Source organism: Rousettus aegyptiacus, unplaced genomic scaffold, assembly GCF_014176215.1.
Source record: "Rousettus aegyptiacus isolate mRouAeg1 unplaced genomic scaffold, mRouAeg1.p scaffold_m13_p_6, whole genome shotgun sequence".
Classification (NCBI taxonomy): Eukaryota; Metazoa; Chordata; class Mammalia; order Chiroptera; family Pteropodidae; genus Rousettus; species Rousettus aegyptiacus.
The window spans coordinates 68,073,131-68,090,709 of record NW_023416309.1 but is presented as its reverse complement, the minus strand read 5'-3'; the positions used below and the strand labels follow the sequence as shown (position 1 = coordinate 68,090,709).

At 38.0% G+C, this 17,579-nt stretch overlaps 1 protein-coding gene across 1 annotated transcript in view; it reads left to right on the top strand.

Moving 5' to 3' along the window:
- Positions 1–17,579, top strand: part of LOC107519012 (protoheme IX farnesyltransferase, mitochondrial) — a 114,556-nt gene that overhangs the window by 85,811 nt on the left and 11,166 nt on the right. Inside the window, exon 6 of the mRNA XM_016161213.2 lies at positions 14,077–14,309. Coding sequence (XP_016016699.1) covers positions 14,077–14,309 — 233 coding nt within the window. The remainder of the gene's footprint in view (positions 1–14,076; positions 14,310–17,579) is intronic.

The window sequence follows — 17,579 nt, the reverse complement described above, 5'->3', positions numbered from 1 at the left end:
GTTGTATTTCAGTGTCATCCAATTTTAACTTGGTGACTGGACAAAGTAAATTAGCAATTTTTAAAATTTTTTATCATAGAAAACAGTCTTCAGATATTCTTCATATGGTAATCATTGTCTAGTGAAAAATGTTATCTGATTCTGAGCTTGGGCAAGTCCTTGAGTTAATCTTTGCATAACACTACTTTCTCACATGTAGGAATCATAATTCCTACATTTTTGGGGAGCAGGTTTAAAACTCTATAGTTGTTTGTAGAACTTTCATCTGTTTTCAAAATTTGCTTCAAAATAAATACTTCAATACTTATTAGGCAATAAAATAAAAAATGAAATTCAGATTAGTTTCAAGAGCTGGGCAGAAGGAAGCAAAACACTTGGCAAATAAGAGAACTTAGAAAGTGAAAGTTACATGTTTCCATTATCATGTTTTAGTTGGTACAACCACTCAGTAGAAAGTAGGCAGGAGTAGGATCTAAATCTTTTGTTCATATTATCATCATCAGGACATGTTTATGGAGAATGTTGTCCCTATAGAGAAGTGTGCTAGTTGCTAAGATTACAAAGAGATAAATGACATGGTCTTCATTCTCTTAAAATCACATTGAGGAGATGGCAACAGACATGTATAAGGACACTAAATACAGGAAAGGTATAGTTCACTCAACAAAGATATTTTTTAATGTGCTTATCAGCCAGGCTCTGTGCTAGATACCAGAGGTGCGGTGGTAAATACAAATTTAGGGCCATGCCTGAGTGATGTGGGAATGCAAAGAGCTAGAGCTTAACCCAAACCAAGGAGGTCAAGGATGACTTCTCAGAGAGAATGAAGTCTTGAAGCTGAGAACCAATGAATAAGAACTGCACCACTCTGCCTATTCCTTTCCAAACTCTTCTTTCTGTTCTTCCTCCTCTGCTAGCTCCTTTGTTGGTGGCCATTAGCCTCCTTCTCATGTTACTTTTCTGCAGATACCGCACTCTACATTGTCTACCTCTAGCCCAGATCTCTCTTTTGAGCTTGGAGTCTTTAAAAAGCTCTTTTGGGATGCCCCTGTAGACATCTCAGATTCCATAAGTATATATCCCAATTCATCATTTTCTCTCTCAAATTGTCTTTTTCACTGTATACTTGTTCATTTACATTCTAAAGTCAGTCCCCTGTAAATCATTCTAGACATTTTTTTTCATTTGTCTGCTTCATCTTTATCCAACAAATCGTGTCTTTTCAGCCACCTAATTTACCATGGAGTCTCTGCCCTCTCACTCCACTGCTTTAGTTTCAGACTGTCATCAGTTTCACACGGGTTATTACAATAGCATCCCGACTGGTTTCTCTGCCTTTTCTCTGACCCTCCTTCCATCTGTCTTCCACTCAACTGGCAGATAGGTTTTCCTTAAACAATCATTGGTTTCTGTTTTAAAACTTTTGGGGCATTCTAAACATATTTAAGAAAAAAAATATTTATTTTAACTTCTTTACTGTGTCATAAAAGGCCTTTCATGGGCTGATCCTTCCCAGTTCTTACAGCGTCATCTTCCACCACATTCACCTTTTTTCATTCATCCTCTTGTGTTATACTGTGACTTAATGGAACTGCTGATTTTTTTCACTAAAGTGCCATGCTTTCTGTCATCTGTGCCAGGTTTGGCAATCTTGCCCTTTTACTGTGCAGATAGATAGGTTTTATAAGTGTCGCTTCCTCTGGAAGGGATAGCTGTTTCCATACTCCAGTGAGGTGGTGTTAGACATTTTGTCTTGATGTTCTTTGTGTCCTTATCGTAGCACTACTAGCTCACTGTCTCTTTCCTTGTGCCTCTTTATTACATTGTGAATTTTTCCAAGACAAAGATTGCATGTTCCTCAGAATGGTCACAAGAGTGAACAGAGAGACCTGTTACAGTTCCAGGGATGAGTTGATAATAGCTTGGATCAGAGTGGTCATGATGATGGAGGTGAAATTTTTTTGCTAGCCACCATTGCCTACAAGTTAAATTAAATTGTGTCTGCTTTTCAAACACTTTCTCCCCTTTCCTATGGATCACTGGCCTCCCCCTTATAAACTGCTTGTTCCTGCCTCTCGGCCCTTGCTCCTCTTGTTCATTTCTACCTGCCTTCTCCCTTTTTCTCTCTTCTGTAATTTTTGTTTATCCTTTGAGGAATGTCTCTCTACTGTCTACAGGTATTTCCACCTTCTTAAAATTCTACAGCTCTTCGTACAGTGCCAGGATAAGGTAGAGCAGTAGCAAAGGAGACATGAGAAGCTAACCTCCAGAGAAGTGGCAGCCCCACTGTTCAGACAAATCTTCACAACCACCACAATAAAAATGCATAACTTTAGTCAAGTTGCCATTGTTCACCTTTTAGGCAGAATGGAGTAAACTCTGCAGGGAAACAGAATTCTTTAGAATTCTCTATCTCCCCTCCACTGAGTCATCCTTAAGGCAGAATGGTATGAATGCCCAGTCACCTAAATATAGACTATTCTTTTGTTCCTCCTTTTAATTTAACTCAGTAATTTTCAAACTTTAGTGGACATAGTTTTTGGGTTTTGTTTTATTTTGTTTTGTTTCTGGAATTGTACACGAATAACCTTGCATATACTTTATGGATGACTTCTAGGGATTCTGAAGAATAATTTTGAATATAATATATTTTCACCTTAGGGCTGACCTAAATAAACTCAGCAGACTATGGCTCCACTGTGTTTCAAGAATATGAACATGCATCTGGTCCCGTTGTGTTTTGATTGCCAGTCTTGGGGCTGCCTGCCTTTCCTTTTATGGGTCTGCTACTCTTGGTCTGTATTGTTTCAGATTATAAAGTGATGTTGAATATATTTAATCAACAAGGAAAAGTTAGACCATTGACTGTTTTTGAAATAATCAATTGCAGTATAGCTATACTTTTACATTTAAGGCAATAGAAATTTTCTGTAATTTTTTTTTTTTTTTTTTTTTTGAGGATCGGGAAAATCTTTACAACTAAAATACCATTTAATAAGAATAAAGTCTGTGAAATTACATCATAATTTCTTGCATTTTCCCAAGGAGAATTTACAGGACAGTATTTTTAATTATTTCTTTATTACCTACATAAAATGACAATTCTGTATGTCTAAGTTATCAGAGTTATAAAAAAAAAAAAGGAAGAAAGAAAAGATTATCTCCCTTATCAACTGTTTGGGAAAATACTGTTTTTTCTGTTTTCCTCACTAGTGAAAAGGAAAGGCATTTTTATACTAAAATGACGTGTTTAAATTCATCCTAACTCTTACAGGGACACCAAAGTTATTAGTTATTCTGAATGTCTATTCTGGAGAACAGTGTGGCCTTACAATAATTGCAGGTGGTTAATAGAAAGATCCTTTTGCAATTCCTATTTACCAAATGTAATTCCTGTGGAAACACTTGACCCCGTGGCTTTCTGCTTTTTACTTCAGCTCTGGGGCCTTTGTGGTAGAATTATTTATCAGTCTTTAATGGCTTGGGGGCCACTTGGTGAATTTGAGTACATTGTACCTCACGTCACTCAGGAAGCACCCCAGATGTACGTGAATAAACCCGGAGTCATGGTGCATTTGGCACCATTTGCTCTAGCATCTGCATCTGAGGATGTCTGGAAAGAAATGCTCCAGAGGGTCAGAATGGCGCTGTTTTAACCTCTGGTCTCAGCTCTTCACCACAGAGTTTATCCCTATTAACTTATAGCCAAAACCACTGCATCTGTCCCCGTGAGACTTCATATAAGCACAGTCACATCACAGCCTAAGGGATCCATGCTATTAGTAGTCTAGATGCACATGTGGTAAGTGAAACTTGTCACAGGCAAAATCAAGAAGTGTTTTGTCTTTTGACACCTTAGCGCCTCCTGTTTCTTTGCCATTTTTATATCCCTACTAGTAACTTACTTCCTTTCACCCTTTACGTATCATGCAAGTATCTAGCTTTCTTGAACTCCTTCCATTTAGTGAAGGAAGTGCTACATGCAATATTGGATAATTGGATAAAATGGATTTAGTAGTTTCAGGGTGGCCATGGGGAGGGGTCAGAGGGAGAGGTATAGTTAAAATTGAATGTATTTAGTAATTTGCTATTTTTCAATAGCAAATTATAGCTGCCAGAATCCAACACCTATTTTTGGAAATTATTGGGGGGCCCATGGGACTACGGTTTTACCTTATACTCTAAGACCTATGGACAAGGGTGCCTGAGAGCAGGTGTTCAGCTCAGGCCCTCCCTGGGGTCTAGGTCAGTGTCTCCTCCAGCCTCACTGCCCCATTGGATCCTTTTCTTCTGACTTAATATTTGGACAGTGGTTCTTCTTTTCTTTTTGTAGCCACACTTCTGGAAACAGTGACCCACATGCCACTTCATCAGTTACAGTTTAGCTTCTGCCCTCACTGTTCATCTCTGCTTTTCTCTGTTCTTCCACTTCATTTTTTTCTCACCAATTTGCTCTTCTGATTCCACCTTCATTTAAGTTAACTCATCAACATGGTAACCTCAGCCTTAACCCCGAAGGTCTTCCCGCAGAGTCCTCTGTCTCAATTCCACAGTCTTCTGAGAGTAAATGTGATGGCCCAAGCTTGAGCCAGGTAGCTCGTCCCTAGTGCAGTCCTGTGGTAATGGAAAGGGGTATGAGGATAATTGGAGGAGGGTTGAGGGAGGCGGGGGACCTAAGGCTGCTCCTTCCAGAGCTGCTTCTGCATAAATGTAAGCTTGTACTTAGCCAGATGTGTATCTTGGCCCCTGATTCTACTTTGTGTATTTCTAGCTACAATTCATCTCCCCATCCCTAGTACACATACTTTATGCCAAATTCTTCCTGTGATTTGCAGTCGAAGCCTAAGGTAGAGATTCTTAAATTTAATATTTACTGAGTCATATTATGTATCCTCTCTCACTGTCTTCCCTGTATTTGGCAGGAAAATTTGGAGTGTTTCCTGGTTTTCTCAAAGTTGGAATTTTCTGTTTTCTGTTCTCCTCTCTGTTTTCAGAGAGGACAGATACAGACACCTTTAATCTGCCATGTTTGCTTAAGTTGAGGTCCTTCATATTTAAATATCTAATCTGTTTTACACATGTATTTTTTAAAGTACTAATCTTGTCTCTGACCTCTCCTAATTAAAATTAATCTTTCTTAAGAATGCCAAGGTCTAATGTTTCTTCTATATATTTTAGAATTAAATAATTCCCTTGTCTAAATCAATTCATTACAAATTTTTTGATTACTTATAATGCGTTGCTAGTGCTATCAGTTCCATTTTTATAATGCTCAAAAGGCTTATAATCTGGGTGAAAAAATGAGCCAGATCCATAAAATACTTAGCAGACAGGACAAGAGAGCCCATAAATATGTATTGAATGAAATGAATTGGTACAAACAAGGATAAGGACAGACTGGACGGCGAAAGCTTCCTGAAGAAGTGGGGCCTGGGCTGGGCTTTCTTCCTTGTTATTTTGAAACACATCTGTATTTTGATTACGTCTCCTATGATGATCCATTTTTCAGCTTGGTAATGTTGACAGGGAAATAATACATGTCAGCATTAGTTTTTCCTACTTAATGGATCGGATGAGAGTGATCCATAACTTGTATGCTTTGAGTGTGGGCTGTGAGCAGGAAAGATAGAATGATAAGACCAGAGTGAAAGGTTATTTAGAGAGGATAAATTTAAACACTTGGAATCGGGGTCGGCCAATACCTGGTTTCTAAATGAATGACGACGATTGAGTTTTCAAAATGAAATGAATGGATTGTTTAGTTGGCATTATTAACTTAAAGAACAGGGTTTAGCTTAAGTATTATAGAGATTTACAGGAGACATTTTTCACATTTACTGAAGGTTTTACCAGTAAGCACTTAAGCAAATGTAAACGTTTTGCGGGCTGCAGGGGACCTGTGAACGTTATTCATCACCCAGTCACGCTGGCCTCATAGATGTGTACCCGGACCGTGCTAAAGCTCAGCAGTGTTTCTAAAGATTGTTATGATTAGTCTCTCGGTGTGTATATATTGCAAATGTAATAAGAACATAAACATTTTATAACTGTAGGAATTTCTTTTTTTAGTGCTGACCAGTCATTTGAAGGGGCAGGAAGAACAAATTTGGTCTCAACCATAGTGGTACTAATGTAGAGACCTTTGTTCTTATAATAAAATCATTTAACATTATGAGCCACAATACGAAGAGTCAACAAAAAGTTTTTGTACATATTATCATGCTTAGTTGTTACAGTGGCCAAATGAGAGGAATGCTGGAACTTTCTGAGAGGTAACATTCCTTTTCTTCTTAACATAAGAGAAAAGAAAGCATTTATGATTATTTTGAAGCATCATGAATTGTAAACATTTGTTGATAACAATGCTGGGGATGGGGGATTTTTCCGTTCTTATGTCCCTTTTTATAACTGTAAAATATTCAGACATTCTATTAAATATAAAGGGTTAACTTTCACATAGTAACTAAGTTGATCGCTTGTAGCCAGTTGAGAAAAAAGTCATAGGAGCAAACACCTTTTACTAATACTCTGGAGCCATTTAGTCTAATGCCCTATCACTTTATTTCCTTCTCTTTTCAAATAAGATTATGTGAAAAGATTTGATGTGATCAAATTCCCATTGATTGGTGTTATGTGAGTAGTGGTAAGTCTTAAGATAGTGTTCTCTTTTGCATGGTTTGTAAAGGTTTGTTTTAACCAACATTTTGGACATCAGTCTTGTATACAGGGAATATAAAGATGAACATACAGAGTCAAGGCACTAAAAAAGTTGGGTGTGGTGGGAGGGGCAGGCAAAGCAGCAGATTCTGCTGTGGTCCTAAGGACTAAGAAGTGCTGTGACCGCCAGAGGGGCATGTAGACCACCCATGGAGGTGTGGGCAGGAAGGAGAGAAGAATGAGGGCAAATATTCTTGGAGTACATGTTTTGATGTCTAGGCTGAATCTTAGAGAATGAGTAAGAAATTATCTCACGAAAGATTGAGAGAAATATTGAGAGGTGGGGAAGGAGAAGGGGTGTATGTCAGTTCTAGGGCAAAGGAGCTACATGTATGTCACAGAAGAGCTCCTTCACCTTGACCACAGATTGCAAAACAGCAGCCAACAGGCCAAATCCTGAAGAGGCATTTTCTGTTTGGCATTCTGTGCTTTCCTATGGCTGCCAACATTTAAAAATAGAAAAATTTAACAAAATTCAAGATTTCTGGGCTTTTTTGGAGCATTTCCTCATGGTATCTGCCAGCCAAACCTGAGTAGCAGCTCCCACAGTCGTCACCACTCCATTTTTTTTTTTAAGTAGGCCCACTTTACTCCTTTATATGGCCAGCCTGGTCTCTGGTCTCTGTATATGTCTATGTTTGCAAACACTGCCCTAGCCCAAAGGCTCCAGTCGTCACCAAGCGGTGCAGGAGATGGAATCACCTACATTTTATGTAGGTGAACGAAGCTGCTTTTTTTTTTTAATAGTCTTATGTGTTTAGTGTCCTTTTTTTCTTCACATATTCTTTAAATTGTGAATTTACATCAGCTCTCTGCTACCTTGCAGTATCTATAACTTGAGACTTCTTCAGAAATAGAAAACTCCTAAATAAGATTCTGGGAAGACATTTTCAGAACAGTTATCTGTGGAGACTTCCAAAAAAACTCAGGCCAAAGGTCAAATGTCGGATTTATGCAGGAAATTAAAGTTAAATTGTTTTGGTTTAATTGAGGTTTGGGGTTTTCTTTTGTGTTTGAAGAACGGAAATTTTATTTCATAATTTAAAAATCATTTATTCTGGAAGAATGACCAAGAAATGTGAAATTAATTTTTGTATAAACCAATTACCTGCAGAGCTACTTATAATATAAAGCATTCTTGATTTAATATAACATTTCAGAGACCTCTCTGACACATTACTTAAACAGAAAGGGCGCATTTCTCCAGTAAGTTATTATAAAAGTCAAGTAATTTAAATTATATTTATTAAGTGTAGCAAATAAGCATCAAATAAAAGCTTATATATTCCTAATTTTTATAGAAGATTCCACTTTGATAGAGCTACTAACAATTGGTGTTTAATAAACAAAGAAATATGTTTTAAAGGAAGAATAAATAATTCATAGAAATGGGTTGACAAATTTCCACTCACTCGTAGTCTATTAGTTTCTTTTCTACAGTAGCCTTGGGCAGGAAAAGCAGAAGTAGAAAGATCCCATGCATTGATGTTCAGTAGAAAGATATCTCAATTTAAAATGTAATTCAGTTTTGAATATGAGTTTGGAAATAAATCATCATTCAAGCCTCATCATGAACCATGAACCTATTTGTATGAGTGAGTGAGTGAATGAATATAAAAGAATTTTTTTAGTTCAAGGAAATCACAAGATTTTTCTTCTGCCACCATCCCCCTCCTGCCATCAAATAGTGCTACTTTCCTTATTCATACACTTATGCTGTTTAGAAAATTAGAATTTTTTTTGCCATACCATCATACCCCATTCACTTGCTTTTCTGATCTTTCCTACATGAATTTACTCCAGGGAGAACTACTTACAGAGATATTAATTTCTCTGTTCTTAATAAAGGCCATTACAGCAACTGTCATAGAATGCAAGAGCACCAGTATTTTTAAAAAATATTTTGCATGTGATAAACCTACTTTTTCCTGGTGATGGTTTATCTTTTTTGGAATTTGATGTAATAAAATTAAATTTTTAATTTAAAGTTATAATTGAAAATAAAAATAGTTTTGCTATTTTAATTCACAGCTATCATACATTTATAATTTGTAATTAAGAAATGATACTCTCGAGTACATATGCATATATTTTCATATTCTAATAGATATCTATGTCTTTTTAAGTTTGAAAAAATAAATCAGTAGAAACAATTTCAAGTTTATCAGCCCCTACTTTCAACTCTATTTAATAGAGTACCCTATTTGAATATATAATTCTGTTATTTTACCTGTTCTTTTCCGTGTAGCAGATTTTACATTTTGAGAGTTTCTAGTACTTGTTAATGTCTGTCCTTCTTTCTAGACTAAACTTTGCTATTTTGTTCACTACTATACATCCACCCTTAGTATAGTGGCTGACTGCACAGGCAATGAGAAATTTGAATGAATGAATGAATGAATGAATGAAAAAACAAACAAGTGAACACTATGCACTTATTTAGTGAGTACCCTGCTAAGTACTTCATTTAAATTATTATATTTGGTTTTTGACTCTGAAGTAAGTAGTTCTCGTTTTACAAATGAAGGACTAAGAAATGAAGAAACTAAGGCCAATATGTTAAATAATTTGTTCAAAATCACATAGCTCAACAGGGTAGAACCCCCACCTTCACTAAAGTCTTGTTACTGAGCCTTTTTGCATAAGGCAGTTTGACTTGGGTTTCAATCTGACCAAAAGAAGAACCAATTATAGTTGAGGAAACTAAGGACCAGAGAGGCTCAATAATTTGCCCACTTTTACAGAGCTAATTAACATTAGAGCCAGAACTTGAACTCAGACCACCTGATTCCTGTTCACCAAACTTAGTTATGCTGCAATACGGAAACCAGAATATAATAACACTAATAAAAAATATTTAAGCATTTTTAAGACATTTTTGTTAGGAAAATGTTCTAAAAGACACAATAGTAAAGATAATATAACGAATCTAATAACCCATTACCCAGAATCAGCAGTTTTCAACACTTTTCCATGCAATTTTTAAATAAAGAATAAATAAATGATAAAAGAAAAATAACTCTGTGCGTGTGTGTGTGTGTGTGTGTGTGTGTGTGTGTGTGTCTGTCTGTCTTTCTCTCTGTCTCTCTGTCTCTCTTCCTCTCATTCCAGGTTTGGGGTACTTTCCATAATCCATGTAGGAATGGGGAGAGCAGCTGAATTTTTTGATCAAATGCTGAGCAGTATGATGAGGAAGAGGACTATATTGAGTAATTGACCTAAAATAATAGAAATCAGTCATTGGCAAAAATTGTCCTTCAGGTCTTTCAGATTTAGCTCTGACTTTTATGAGTGCTAAGGCAGAAAATCATAGTTGTGTTGAACTGAGATGAGATGTGAATGTGCTTTTCTCATTTTTTTTTTTTGTATCAGAAACAGATATCACCATGATATTTAAAGATTTCATGGTGAATCAAACTTTAAAAAAATAACCCACTTGATATATTTCTCTTTATCTCAGAACCATTATTCTTGCTAGTCTCCTTCCTACTTGCGGTTTCAAAAAGAATCTTTCACTTCTTTTACTGATGTATTTCCATTGTGTACAAAGATTCTAACCAAATCCTATAGTTACCATTTGTTTTTTTAACTCTTTTACTCTGCCTTATTTCAAACAAGGCTTCAGTTAACTCACAAAGCTATGTAAAATGTGACAAATTGTCCAAAAACACCACTACACAAAAAAAGGACTTGGGAGAGACAAAGTAGAGCCAAAAATAATAGAGCTAAAAATGCAAACCATGATCGCCCTCATGTCAGTATACCAAAGAGCCACTCAATGAAAGAGGAGCACCTGCTCTCTGCAGATCTGATTTGCTCCACCAATATATTTTTGAAATATCTAGAAGGTAGATTAAAGAACTAGCTAGGTGAATGCTGTTTCTTTCAACTAGTATTTGATAAAAATTGTGTGGTGATGTGTTCATAATTCTTTTTCCTTGGAAATGCCTAACGTGAACTTCTCCTGTGAGGTTAATGGTTGATTTTCTGTCGACCATCATGGCAGGCAGAGTGGTCCTTCTAAAAAACAGATCTGATCATTTTCTTTCCCTATTGAAAAAACAGAGAAACTTCATTGACTGCATTTGCCCAGAGTATATTGATGTAATTAATTGTGGTATAGCTATAGAATAGGCCACTGTATATCTATTAATGTTGATGACATAAAAGAATTCTTAATGGCATAGGGACATTATTAAGATATATTGAAGTAAAATAAGTAACAGAACCACAATTCAGTATATCCTCTGTTATTTTCTAAGTAGATACTTTATTGAGAAAAGGCTAGAAAGATATAAACCTGAATAACTAATTTAGAATTTCTTCTTTGTGATTTTCGGTAGTTTCAAATTTTCTGAAATGAACATTTATTGTTTTTTAATATATGTTTTAAGAAAACTAAAATGTCACAGGAAAGTAAACTTCACAGAGTTTGCACTTGGTATGAGAAAGCCATGACATTCACCCTTAAGGGTTCCTTGCACCCAGAGGGAAATGGGTTCCTTGAGATATCTAGGTGCTGCAAAGCATTGTGGCTACCTGGATAAATATCCTCATTTTTGTTTACATGTCTTGTCAACCTACCTAGTTTTCATTTGTGCCCTGAGCACACTGATTTAAACACCAAAAGTAAGCCTCATGATTTTCAGTGATACCAAGAAAGGTCAGAAACTAAACTTCCACGTAAAATTGCTTATCTCAATAAATTAAATTCATGTGTGCCTTTCTAAAAGGGCTTTTTCATAACACTAATACTTTTGAATTGAACTGGCTTACACAGAGCTTGGAGAAGGAATGAACAACCTTCTTCCTCCCCCCACCCAACCCCCCTCCCCCGCCCACACACACAAGGTCCAATTCAGGAAAAATAAAAATGTTTATGAGCCACATTTTTCTCTCACCCAAAATAAAACTAGCTTTTTAGAATCTTATAGGAAAAAAATATATATCTGTTTTTATAAGCTATAAACTACATTATCGAAAGAACAGTAGTTAGAAAATTTGCAGTGCTTTTTACCAATCTAAATTCTCTTTTCTGGGCATCTCTGAAATGTAACAATACAGAAACATCTTCCTACTCTTTCCTTTGGAAAATTATATTTTTGCTATATTGGGGATCCGAGTAAGAAATCTGTTTCAGTAGGTGTTAACAGATTGAGCCGGGAAGGAAATTAAGGATTGAGGAAGTAAAGAAGACATGTGTAGTCTACTCCATCAGGATGTTCGAGTTTGAAGAAGGCATAGTCAGAACCTCGGGGGACATATGAACAAAGAAATTGATCTGAGTATGCAAAGGACCAATAGACAGTGAAGATAGAAGATACAGACATATTCAGAAGGAGATTAAATTAGAGGGAAAATGGAGAGTTTACCTTTAAAAATGGAGAAGATTTCCTCCTTCCACTTCCCAGATGGTAAGGAAGTAGAGATGAGGGCATTTGTCACTTACGTAAGAGGGAAGGACATCCGTGGAGAGTATTAGCGCCAGAGTAAATCTGGAGCCTTGAAAAGGCTGGAGAGGAGCTGAGACAGCCACGATGAAGAGTGAGGAAAGAAATCAACTTCAGCCGAGCACCAGCACTGTTAAGCCATCCTCTTGACACAGAGCAAGTTAATGTGATTATAGGGATCTCTTCAGCAGGAGTGGAAACAAGAGGTCATTGAGCAGTTCAGAAATGGGAATCGTCAGGGTGGGACTGATAGAAGGACGAGGCAGAATAAAGATTGAGTGCTGGAATAAGGACAATGGAAGTAATTGACCACAAGACTTAGAAGAAGTAGTCGGGACTGTGGATGGAAACTCACCCTCAGGATTGAACATGCAGTAAGAAGTCTCTCAGGTGTAGTTTATGGTTCTTCTGTCACAAGCATCTTGACAACAGCATATCCCTTGTGTGTTCTCTATTTCCATCAAAACCTGCATTCTGTGGGGTTCTGTCTCTGGGGCAGAGTGGTCACAGGCTGGGAGGAGAGTCAGTGCTGGTCACTGTATCAGAGTGGGAGCTGGAATTCGCCAAGTCACTCCCAGCTTTCATGTTCTATTTCCCTGACTTCACTTGGTATTTTCAACTCTTGTGGGCTCTCCCCATCCCTTATTCCCGGCTGAGTTATAGTTTGTCATAATTCTACAACTTAGTCTTTTTCCTAAAGGGGCAGGCAGTCTTGGAAACACAGGGCTTCTCTTGCTGGAGGAACACTGCAGCCCTGTGAACAGAAAAGTGTTATTATCTCACGTGTATGAGAGATAAAATTTGTCTTCCTTGGGGAGCTGACCATTGCCAAAACCAGAGCACCCTGGAAGCTGCACACCGGCGACACTTGCTTCCCAAGTGAGCACGTTGTGGAATCTGATTGAGTGAGATCACTGAACGCTATGGAAACCGTTTCCTCACGCAGAATTACGGCTTCTATAAAGAGAAGGTAGGGTTGAGTAACCTTCCCCAGGTTTCTTAAGAAAGATTAAATAAAAATGCAAATAATCAGGAACTAGTAGATCGAATTTGTCTACAATGTCTTCCACAAGATTCTATACAAAGCCTGCTCTAAAAAGTGGACCCTGTTGAGAATGAGGCTTATAATCATCATCGTAGTTTTATTCGACAGTTTTCGTTTGCATTTATAACGTTGTGCTACTTCCTCTTGAAAGGCCAGAGTCTGTAAACCAAGCTATGGTACTGAAACTGAACTGAAAGTACACTGGCCTGAGGAACAGCCCCTGCTGTTTTACTCTTGGTGCAGAGCTGGTACCATACTGAGCCTGTAATTTATTACAGATAAGTACAATCAGGCACACTGTTGTTATTCATTATTGCTAATTAGGTGATGCTTTTAAATAAAGTATGAATGGGCAGAAGTACTTCTATAATTGAGATATTTTTTGCTGGAATCTTACAAAGTTGTGTTCCAAGTGCTTTATCCATAGCTATCACTTACTTAGCACTGACTATAAAAACAGAACCCTGTGCAAAGCAGACATGGTCTCTCAGTCAGCCCTCAGGACAAGAGGTAATCAGGTAATCTTCTCTTCTGTACAGAAGAGCAAAGTGAGGCTGGGCCATCCTATAACCAGGAGGGACAAAACCTATATTCAAATCCAGGGCACACTAACCTCAACCTTAACTGTTTTACTTCCAGCCAACAAAATCAAGAGGAGCAGCCAGAGCTCCTGCAAACACAATCCCTCCTTATTTTAAGCTTCATAAAGAGGATGCCCCATAACAGAGAAGAACCCAAACCAGCACTGCCTCCCAGATTACTTCATCATATAGGTGGATGATTTGCCCTTCATCAGCTCTGATCCATGCAGCTTGGTTAACTAGCACTGAAAGTGACTGCTCTGTGTTCTCTGCTCTTTTCCAGCCCATTGCTAGCTGTGTCCTTTGCCACTTGCTGTGCTATTCCTGGAGTTGCCCTTCTGACCTGGGGGGTAAATCCACTCACAGGAGCCCTGGGAGTCTTCAACATTTTCCTGTATACCTGCTGTTATACCCCGTTGAAGAGGATCAGCATTGCCAACACATGGGTCGGAGCTGTTGTTGGGGCCATCCCACCTGTCATGGGCTGGACAGCAGCTACTGGCAGCCTCGATGCTGGTGAGTGTCTCACGTGTGAGTCTCAGCTTCTCTCAACAGACACGTGGCGTAGGTGCCAGATCCAGGAGCTCAGAGGCTCTTCTACACAAACATTAGTAACCCGTCAAAGAGACATTTCTTTTCCTGAACTGCAGTACTTGGTATTGGATCCCATTTTATTTGGTACTGATTCTTTTGGCAAACGTGCTGATGAGGCAGTATGAAATATTATGAATGCAGAGCTAAAGGGAGACTGTCATCCTGGCTTTTCTCCTAGACTTAGAAAAGTCTGAAGAAAACAAAGGAAGCAATGTTGCCTCAGGCTGTGACAACAGGTACAATTTTAAAAAGTACGCAAAAATCATGAATCGGGTTAGGACTCGGATTCATTTGGGGTGCCCCACGTCGTGAAGGAGGTGTCCAGTGCTAGACCTGCACTCTCTTGTCGAAATGGGTATTTCCTCAGGGCAGGCCTGCCACCTTGGCTCTTTACTCCCACAGATCGGGTTATATCCCCTCTTACAGAAGAACAAACTATTTTCATTAGTTTCTAATTTATTTTTATATGATTTGCTTAAATTGTTCATTCTGTCTACAATAAAACCATTGAGGTATTTCTACATTTTTTTTGGTGGTATGTCACAACTAAATTTGTGGGGTGAAAATAACCCATTTTTACCATCTGTAAGGGAAGTTTCACAGTCCAATTAGTCAAGTAATTAGTGTTGTTGACCGACACTTAGGAAGGAAGTGGTGAGGTTTCCTGCAATATATGTAAGTACATATTTTTCACATGAGAGATCAAAGGTAGTTGACCATAAACCATTGCCCTATAAGCCACATTTCTCAAACTTCTCATAAAAGCTCTTAGACTCTGATTTGGCAAGCTTACAAAGATGATTTCACCTTTACCATGATTGTCTCTTAGAATAGTTTAAATATCCTGTAAATGTGGGCATTCCATGAATCTACAAATATAATATTCTAAAATGCACACACTTGTTTGCTCTGTGATAAACCTACAACCATAGTCTCATCTCTGTGACAGGGCGAAGTGGCGAAGAGCAACGGCTCTCTAGCAGGGGTGCCTGCGTTTGGAGCCCAGCTCCACCACTCCATAGCTGGTTCCCTTTGGAATGTACTTGACCTCTTTATGCTACTATCTCCTTATCTCCCCCACTTGGTTTCTTTTTAAGGGGTGTTATGAGGATTAAATGAGTTGTTATTAAGTATTCCTCATTCGTACAGTGGGGTGGATAATACAGATCAAGAAAGTTTGTGAAATTTTATTGGTATGCAAAATTATGGGCAATAATTGTTACCTGGCTGTTGTCCTGAAGACTGCGAGGTACCTCCAGGCTTGGTGAGAAAGAGTACTAGGGCCCGTTAGTGCTGTCAGCTTTGGATGAGGGAGATAGGGGTGGAGAGCATGGGTTTGGCATCCCTGGACTAGATGACATCTGAGTTTCCTGCCCCGGTTCACAATTTAAATTTAAAGAGTATACCTGCATACCACTAAATTCCTGGTCAGATTCCTCCTCCTCAGTTCTGCCTGGAGGCTCAATCTTGACTTGATCAAAACTCTCTTTCTCCCCTAATTTAACTCCCCTCTCCCCTCCTGTACCCCTTCAAACCTTTCTAGGGATTGCTCAGCCATGTGAGATAGAGACCATGAAAGAAAGTAAATAATTCCCAGGCTCTGCAACCTCTAATGTCCTCCCATCCACAACAATGTAGTTCTGCATCGAACTTGGATACCCTGCTCCAAGCCACCTGCCTGTATGATGGACACAGCCCAAAACTTAGCCAGGAATGCCAGAATTCTATTCAATTTCCTCAACCCTGGCATAACAAAGCAAAGCACCTGAGACTACCATTTTTGTCAAGGGAATCCCAGACAGGGCCAGGGTTAATGTCAAGTATTGTAGCTGCAGTGACAGGTTTCACTGGAAATCTGGAAGGGCAGTTGAATCCAAGGCTGTGGAGAACTTGGTCACCTCTGTTGTACAGGGTCCAAGAACCCAGGTTCTTGCTGAGGGCTTGATACCCTTGTTACACTCCCAGGCAGTTTACTTTTGAAGAGTTTGAGCCTCAGTATCTGTTGGCTAGAGTTGCATCCTCAGAAGCCAAAGAGAGAAAGAATTTTGCAAAAGTCCCCCACTTAGGAATACACACTCAGGCAGGAGCTCTTATTGTTCAGGGACAATCTGGATTTAGCTAGATTGATAATAGATATATTTGAAATATAATTTTAAAAAAATATTGGGTGGAGTCTTTCTGTAATCCAGATTTAATTATTTATAAACAAACTCATTCATGAGGACAGCTAAGAGCCAAACTATACCTTGGTTTAGGTAGCAGGGTGAAAATACATATTTATCTTGAAAAATGAGACCCATCACCTATCTGAACTGACCCTGGTATAAAGCAAAGCAGTCTGAAAGATTTATATAACCACAAAGAGAAGTTCCTTTGGCAGTTTTTGAGATTGACTTCTGTCACATCCTTTTTCTATAAATCTTAAAGATACATTGCAGGACACACAATAGTGACACGGTTTCCTGCTCCCAGTTCTAATTTACCACAGATCAAATCATATACCTAAAGCCTGTCAAGTTTATACAGAAAAAAAAATAATAATACTTTACATAACGCTTTAAACTGCTTTTAAAAAGTTTCAAAACGTTAATTCGATAGAGCAAACTTGAGATAAGCAGTAAATCTTTGAATGAATTGAGTACCTTCCATTTTACAGATGACAAAAACTAAGTTAATCCAGGGTCAGTTGCCAAATATTTACTGAGCATCAGATATGTAGAGGTACTATACAGGAGGGAAGCAATAAAAAGAAATAAGGCAGAATTAGAGGGAATGTAGTTTAAAGATATTTTTTATTGGGATTTTAGGAACTATGTTGAATATGATTTAATGTAGTTTTATGATCTTCTGGAACTGCACTGTCTAATAAGATAGCCACTAGCCATATGTGGCTATTTAAATTTAAATTTAAACAAAATAAACTTAAAAACTGTTTCAGTCCCTTTAGCTGTATTTCAAATGCTCACAAGCTATATGTGGCTGGTAGCTGCCATGTTAACAGCACAGATGTAAAACAGTTTCACAGAACGTTCATTTAGACGGTACTTTCTAGGAGGACAGTTATCCTTATGAACCTATGTTCCATTTTCCTCATGTAAGTTTGTACTTGAAATAATAGGGCATTGTTTGAGACTATTCTTGTGGTCTTACTAAAGTCTAAAACTGTGGTCCTAAACTTTAGTGCACCTCAAA